At 38.8% G+C, this 8291-nt stretch overlaps 1 protein-coding gene across 3 annotated transcripts in view; it reads left to right on the forward strand.

The window, feature by feature from the left end:
* Positions 1-8291, forward strand: part of LOC140941504 (protein Wnt-4a-like) — a 55997-nt gene that overhangs the window by 4172 nt on the left and 43534 nt on the right. The window contains exons 3-4 of one of the 3 annotated variants that reach the window (XM_073390535.1): positions 1435-1685; positions 7223-7731. In XM_073390535.1, coding sequence (XP_073246636.1) covers positions 1435-1685; positions 7223-7430 — 459 coding nt within the window. In that variant the 3' untranslated portion in view covers positions 7431-7731. Of the gene's footprint in view, positions 1-1434; positions 1686-7222; positions 7732-8291 lie in introns of those variants that run through there. The other 2 variants (XM_073390541.1, XM_073390547.1) reach the window with 2 other exon arrangements.

Below are 8291 nucleotides of genomic sequence, written 5' to 3' on the forward strand. Positions count from 1 at the left end.
TATAGAAGGATTGAAGGCCCTAAAGACAAATGGAAATGGTAATTGTCTTTACAATTCCGTTTCAGTATTGATTCAAGGAGATAAATCTGCAACCCTTATTCTCAGACTATCAGTAACTAATGCCTTGCACAATAAACGAGTAATTTATATGACAGGGCTGCATTTTACGGTAAACTTGCTAACTGCTTTTGTTAATGACAATTTTGATATATTAAGTCATTAATATAATTTGGCGCCTAAAAATTTCCCCTGGCAACTAAACCCAAAGAGCTGATCGCCAAATGGCCACTGAACAAAAATTTTAACTTTGAGGGTTGTTCAGCTAGGTAGTAGGTGGGGGAGGGGGTAGTGGAGTGAGCGACATAGCCCTGCCCTTGCTGGGAAATTTGGAACCTAAGTTCTCTGAAATGTCATTCCCTCATTTCAAGAGCTATAATTTTACACAAATTGGCCTTTGTCATCTTTATAAAACAATTTAAAACGTGGATTCTAATAATTTTACACTGTCTTCCATGTTGTCTTTCCAAAATGCGTGGCCCATAAAAGAAAGCTGTGTATACATTGTAGTTTAGTACTTTTGCGCGTATTCATTCATTTCCTTGACCAGATCGGATCACAACTTGTGAATTTTTTAAAAATATAATATTTCATTTTAGTAAACCTTTCAGCAGTTGCAGGCGGTAAGAATATTGTTGCTTCAGGCAGTAAATTTTACCAGTTACTGCCTGATAAGGGGAACACTGGGCATGGGTCCAGGCATATCATCCTCTGATAAAATAATTATTAACTACATGTAAGACAAGCAAAAAGGGGGCACAAGCAAGCAAAATGTGAGAGCTGCTTGCCCAAAGGACAAGCTGGAATTCAAGATTTTTTTCGAGCCCTGCAACTGTGTGATGTCGTCAAATATGTCACTGTAAAATGATTGTAAATGTTGCGCTTTATTTTATATGGCATATCTACCCTCCAGTAACAGGGTTTGCACAGTCTTGAGAAGTGCTTGAAATTTAGGGAGTCCTTGGATAGTCCTTAAATTTGTGTGCAAGTCCTTGAAAAGTCCTTAAACTTTCTTGAACTTTGTATCTAGTGGCCTGGAAAATGCTTTTTGGTTTTCTGCGGCAGGTATAAATCTTAGCTCAGAGAAGTTAAAGGTGATTTGCATAAAGCGTTTCTTTGTTTTATCCAAGAAGTCACTATCAATTTAAGACAAGTGAACTGAAAAATGTACAGAGGTTGGTGGAGCAAACACTTCAAGCCTTAAGTAAAGTCCTGTTAGAATGGACTGGGAATGTGCATTTTTGTACAAACTGTGAAATGACATTCAGTTATTGTATAATTTGGTATTTCATTGAAAGAGAGAGGAAAAAAAAAACAAAAAAAACAAACAAACAAGACACCATTCTTATTTATAGCACGCTTGAATTATATTTTCAGGCAAGCAGAAAAGCTCAGTCACATCTTTCAAATACTCTGGAACAATTTCAAGATGAGCTTAAGAAACAACAATACTATGGAGACTACTTTGCTAGATCTGCCAGTGAGAAACTCCGTCTCTGCTGTGACAAGGGATGGTTTAGCTGTGAGGGACCTTATGATGAGGAAAACTGCTTCAAGTTACACAAAATCAACCCATATGGCAGCAAGGAAAGCAGGGTCCTGTTTAGCACTTGGAATCTGGATCATGTGTAAGTTTTCTGTCTTATTCCTTTTTTATCAGTCCTTGTTGCTTTATTGAAAATTTTCGAACCTCCCCCCCCCCCCCCCTCCCATATAACACTCTGTTCGCCACCAGACCGGTCACTGTCCCCTAATTTTACGGGCGGTCTTTTTGGTTTCAAATGTACCGAGTCTAGCCTGGGGATGAGTATTAAATCAAGAGGGTTGTGGACGGTCAACATCGACGCCCAGCCGCAAGGGAAAAAATGATTGCGGGCGACCAAAGGATGCCACAAGCATAATCTCCAGATTGCTATTACGCATTCGCAGCAGATATAAAACCAGTATTCGTTCAGACTTCCACTAAGAATAGGGACGACGACGAAACGGACGACGACACTACGCAACCAAGGAAGGGTTTCGTTTTCGGCGGGAAAAACGAAGTGTAAGCGGTGCAGCGTCCCTGACAGACGACGACTTTTCGTATTTGTCTGTTTTAGTCTTATTATGGCACTCAGAGACCTCCGTAATTTGCTTCTCACAAGCCATGGCGATGATTTAATCGATGATGATGAACGAATTGTTCTTTACGATCTTTATTCTTCGAAAACTCCCGGCTTTCGCGTAACTTTTGTTTTTGTTTGGAAGCGAAGAAATGGTCAAAGCGCTAAACTTTTAGATTTCGTTGATACAAAGGTAATATTTCTATTTTTACTGAATTTCACGAGGAGAAAGGATGAGTTAAACGCATAAAGCACAATTTTATACTTAAGTTTTAGCGAGACCGGCAAACCTCCCTGAATTTCGTCGTCAACGAAAGCTGGACGACCCATGCGCACAAGGCTCGCGCTTGAAAAATTCACTTCCGGTCAGCGTCGTCGTCCCATTTCGTCCTCGATGCTAAAGTTCCCTAATGAATGGATTGCATAGAACGCAATGTGAACACGCGTGTTTGAACACCCCATCACTCGTAATCTGAACGCCGCGCTTTGACCTGCTATCGCATGCAGCTTACACAAATCACAGCGTTGGAATGAGAGCGTCAGTTTGACCTTCGATCGAACTCGCCGCACTCGTGCTCCCTAACCTTTGGTTAGTACTAGTTATAACGATAACCAAAGTTTTGGCTATTTTTCGAAGGGAGGGGAATACTGACCTAAAATGGTGTTTTGTCTCTGTTTTTCCTCGTCATAAAAGAAGACAGAAAGAAAACTGAATCATTAACTGACTCGAATAAATGTTTGGCATCCATCTATCAACAGAAATAGATCGTCACGCTATGTCGCTTTGCTAAAACAGAGATAACAAAAAAAAAAGAAAAGAGGAGAGAAGAAAGTTCTTCTTGTTCCGTTTAACGCTTAGGAGGTCAGTAATTAAGAAACCTTCACGCGCATTTTTACAGATGCCTTGCTTATTTTTATGTGCCGAGAATAACAGCGTGCACAGCCAGATCATTTTCTTCTTTTTATGTTACATGTATCATGACACGTGCTGCAAGTGTGTCAGCTATTACACGTAAATCCGGAAAAGGGGGGATTGAACGTATCTATTCAGTATTGCAATTACGATGAGCGCTTTTTCTGGATTCGCTGTGAAGTCGAGTTGTAACAAGACTGCTGATTGCCTTGACGAGTCAGGTAAACTAAGCTCAATGTCATGACTACCAACAGTAGACTAAGAATGCCTAAATAATAATTATTTTGTGATGTGAAATGAAGGAGAAGATATCACGAAGTAAAACTGTTACTTTACCGTGATGGGCGCGCATTAAAAAGCATAGAAAAGCAAGCTTGCATTTCTCCGAGCATGATAACCAATCTCTGGTATCTTGTATCGTCGACTGATTTACATTTAGCGCTTTCACTTTGATATCCGAGACGCGTCTTTCCTCGAGACTGAGATTTTGCTTCTTGTTTTCGTGGCTTTTAGACCGGTAAGACTTGCCATTAAGTGGCTCAAAAGAGCTGAATGATAATTTCCACACTAATACTTGAATTGATCAAAACGACCCCTCTTACCAAGTTGATGAGTCGTAATGCAAAACGGACGAGGCTCCATTCGTTCTTTCTTTTTGGCAGCCGCATACTTTTGTATGGTTGCCATGGTAACAGGTTACCCACCTCACCGAAACAATTACCATAACCTATTCGCCAATAATTGATGCCAATATTTAGATATCAACTAGTGCGGCTATTAATCAGTCCAAGTCATGATTATCAAATTCTAAAAGGCGATTTTTAGTAGTAGTAGTTTTTGTCAATGCGCACTGATACACGTTTTAGCCGATCACTCAAAGCTATGTCCCATTACATGACATCACGTTTACGAGACTTGCTTTCTCGAGCCACTTGTCCTTGGAGAGTGAAATGATCTCATTACACCGGAAAAAGTTCTTGAAATTTATGGAGTGCTGTTTTTAGAAACTTAACTTTTCAGCGCTTATTCAGCACACGTTCTACGTCCGGCAAACGGATAAAGTTCAGTGATCACTTATAATATATATAGAGAGAATTTACGGCTGAAAAACTAGGGTAATAAACCTTGTAACATTTACCTACTAATCTCTCGGATAATTTATAGCTTGTATTGAGTTTTGTTGAGGTGTCGAACTTGTAGAGAATGTGCTCTGTAGCCCCTATTCCATTAAATATGGTACAAGTCTACTATACAAAAACATCCCATTTTGTTCGTTTTTATTATTTTCCATAAACGCTTTACTTAGTAAAGTGCCCGCTAAGATTTTGTTTAGTTAAGTTGCCTACAGCTCTATTCAAGCATATCTGAGTATTTATAATGATCCATAGTGGTTGAGGTCGTGATAATTCTATAGTTACCTTTAAACACGAAATTGCTTCTACCATTGTCACGTGTCACAACCCCATAATTTACAAGGAGATAGTTAACCCTATTGTGACCGGGCTTTTTCTCCCACAATATTCAGGATATTTGTTAAATAAAACTTGTTTTCAGATCAAGAAAAAGAGCTGAACATTGAACAAAATGTTTTCTCAAAATATGCCACCTCTGCTCCACGTCTATTGAAAAAGTGCATTTTGAAATAAAATTATACTTTGTATCTCATTTTAGGGCCTGTTTACATGGAGGTGGGGTACCCCAGGTAGGTGAGGTAAGATGTGTGGGGTCACCCCACCTATCATGTAAACGTGATCAAATCAAATGAGAGATTATATGGACAGGCGAGTTGCCCCACCTAAAGGGGTTACCTCACCCACCTAGGGTCCCCCAACTCCATGTAAACAGGCCCTTACCCTCCTTAAGGTGACTCGACCCAGTTTTTTTGGGGGGGTACCATCCTACTTTGAAGCTCTCTGGTATCCCCACCTTTACTTTTATCGTAAGTCTAACACATAGAATGGATAACATATAGATCAACCTACAATACAGCATAAAATTTTTGGCGATCGGAGTAAATGTCACGTGGTTATAATGCCACGCCCCTTTGAGGTCTGAGTCGAAAATCTGCTGTTGCAGGCATTTTTTCGTGAAAATCTCTCGGCTACACATAGCGCGCATTAGTGCCTTGCGCTGAACAGAGTTTCACCAAAATCGCAAAGACCCAATTCGAGAAATTCAGCGGTTTCCAAATTTAGGTCATAATTTATGCGAAAATGATAAGCAAACTTTACGCGGATTATATCTAATAAACTATGAGATTCATCTCTTTATTTTGGGCATCGTTATAACAGATGGGTCCTTGCAAGTCAGCAAAACGCTTTAGGGCCTTGTAAATGCGCGCGATTTCGAGCAAAGCAAACATATAGAAATTATAGTTTTCGCTATTTGTTGACGTTTGTCAGCGTTTAAGAGTCTTTCTCACGAAAAAAGCATTTTCTTAAAAAGTCGTAGTTTTTTTTCCTTCAAATTTTTTCGGGGCCACAATTGATTAACTAACTACCCGGACTCTGAATTTCATGGTCATTCAAAAACTGTGACATTATCTTCTATGAGCCCAAACTTGAGTAAACATTGAAGATTTTTAGCGTTTTGGCTGAGTTTGTGCTTTGGGAGTCGTCTATTGTTTCTAGTCTGTCATAATACAGCATTCTTGTTCAGCACGCGTGCAATGACCACGCTTGGCTGACTTCCGAATGCTCACCGAGATATTTCGAGATATTATTGGCTTGCATTAAACCTATGAAAAAATGATATTTTTTTAATAGTAAGTAGATTTAGTGTGTAGCACTTCTTGATTTTTTTGCAAAGGCACAAGAAGCACGAGAATTGATTACAAATTTTGAGTTAAACCTCTATGTATCACGCGATGGCCTGTCTCACTGTACCAAAATTATCAAATCTCGGTGAGCATTCGGAAGTCAGCCAAGCGCGGTCATTGCACGCGTGCTGAATAAGAATGCTGTATAATGACAGGCTAGAAACAATAGACAACTCCCAAAGCACAAACTCAGCCAAAACGCTAAAAATCTTCAATGTTTACTCAAGTTTGGGCTTATAGAAGATAATGTCACCGTTTTTCAATGACCATGAAATTCAGAGTCCGGGTAGTTAGTTAATCAATTGTGGCCCTGAAAAAATTTGAAGGAAAAAAAACTACGACTTTTTAAGAAAATGCTTTTTTCGTGAGAAAGACTCTTAAACGCTGACAAACGTCAACAAATAGCGAAAAGTATAATTTCTATATGCTTGCTTTGCTCGAAATCGCGCGCATTTACAAGGCCCTAAAGCGTTTTGCTGACTTGCAAGGACCCATCTGTTATAACGATGCCCAAAATAAAGAGATGAATCTCATAGTTTATTAGATATAATCCGTGTAAAGTTTGCTGATCATTTTCGCATAAATTATGACCTAAATGTAGAAACCGCTGAATTTCTCGAATTGGGTCTTTGCGATTTTGGTGAAACTCTGTTCAGCGCAAGGCACTAATGCGCGCTATGTGTAGCCGAGAGATTTTCACGAAAAAATGCCTGCAACAGCAGATTTTCGACTCAGACCTCAAAGGGGCGTGGCATTATAACCACGTGACATTTATTCCGATCGCCCAAAATTTTATGCTGTATTGTAGGTTGATCTATATGTTATCCATTCTATGTGTTTGACTTACGATAAAAGTAAAGGTGGGGATACCAGAGAGCTTCAAAGTAGGATGGTATCCCCCCAAAAAAACTGGGTCGAGTCACCTTAAGGTTCACAAACTTTCAGCGTGTACATGTTTACCATTATTGTCATTGAAGAAACGTTGATTAAGGATTAAAGACTTCTAGTTGCGTCTTTGTTTTTTTCCCAATAGATCAACAGTTCAAACAGTACCACAACTCGAGAGCATATTGAATCTGACATACCAAGCGGACGTAATTAAATCGAAATAGACTTTAAAATTAAAGGAAAATGTCAATGAATATAACAAGCTGTGTGACGATAAAACTACGAGTAAAAGTTATAAACGCTCACTTAAGTAGGAGGAAGTGTTACTTGTGTTATAACGGATGACCAATCATGCATATTCGCAGCCATTGAGCTTCCACAATTTTGTAGAGCACACAAAGGTTAATTATTAATAAGGTTCTTAATGTTTGTAAACTTTTTCAGGATTGAGAAATCGCGACAGATTTTCCCGGCGATGATTCAAGCTGCTGAAAATTGTCCTCGAGGAAACCAATTGAACTGGAAGTACTTCTTTAATCTTCTATTTACGCGGAAAAATCTTAAGCTTGTACATGTTGGTTGCCATTTTAAAGGAGAACACGAAGGCTTTGAATGTCAACCCAAGCATTTTTATACCAAATCGAAACGCTAGAGCAAGTATAGCTTGAAACTTTTTTAATCAAATACATGATGTAGAAAAATAATAGAAGTACTTTGTAAGTTAGTGAGAAACATGAATCCTCGAGTACTTTCCAGGAACAGTCAATAGTTAAATTGAGTTGAATTAGTTCAGCAGTTTTTTATTTCCTGTCTTCAAAGCGCTTACAGAATAACTAAGAATGTGAGATACAGCCTCTGCGCCCGTAAACTTGATACTGATTTTGTAACCATTTTGTATTCTTCTAGGGAGGTATAAAAATGTTCACTTGAAAACGATCCTCCATTGATGAATATACTTGTCTTCTTAACTGCCGTTTGTTCTTTCTCCTTACCACAAGATGTGTGTATTTACTTCGTCATTTAACGCATTTAACGCATTACATTTTCTTTAGAATGTTTTCCTACTCCTAGGCCTTGTGAAAAACTGTGCTCACATTGTGGATGGCTCCTCCTAAAATGTTCTACAAATGGTAAAGGATTTAACTGAGCAGAACCCAATTGTGGAATTGCACACGTTTTCGGCATTCTACTGTTGAACATTTATGACTTTTCGATATTTCAAGCAAAAGAAATTTGACGTCTGTCCTCTTTGAATTATTTCGTGTATCGTCTATGTTCTGAAAAGAGATTATTACATCTAATAGAAGTTTAAGCCAGGCCAGGGTCAATTAGATAAAACTTTCAGAGGCATAATTTCCAATTACAGCTATAGCTTCACTTCTGACGGATACTGCTGAAAAATAAATGTGTTATATTGATTTAAGCCCTGGCCGTACTTTCTGCTTAACGAAATATATTTGACTAATTTCCTCCCACCCCCCCTTTCCGCCCACATTTACTCTATTAAGTCATT

The sequence above is a fragment of the Porites lutea genome, chromosome 1 (genome assembly GCF_958299795.1).
Source record: "Porites lutea chromosome 1, jaPorLute2.1, whole genome shotgun sequence".
In the NCBI taxonomy this organism is placed as follows: Eukaryota; Metazoa; Cnidaria; class Anthozoa; order Scleractinia; family Poritidae; genus Porites; species Porites lutea.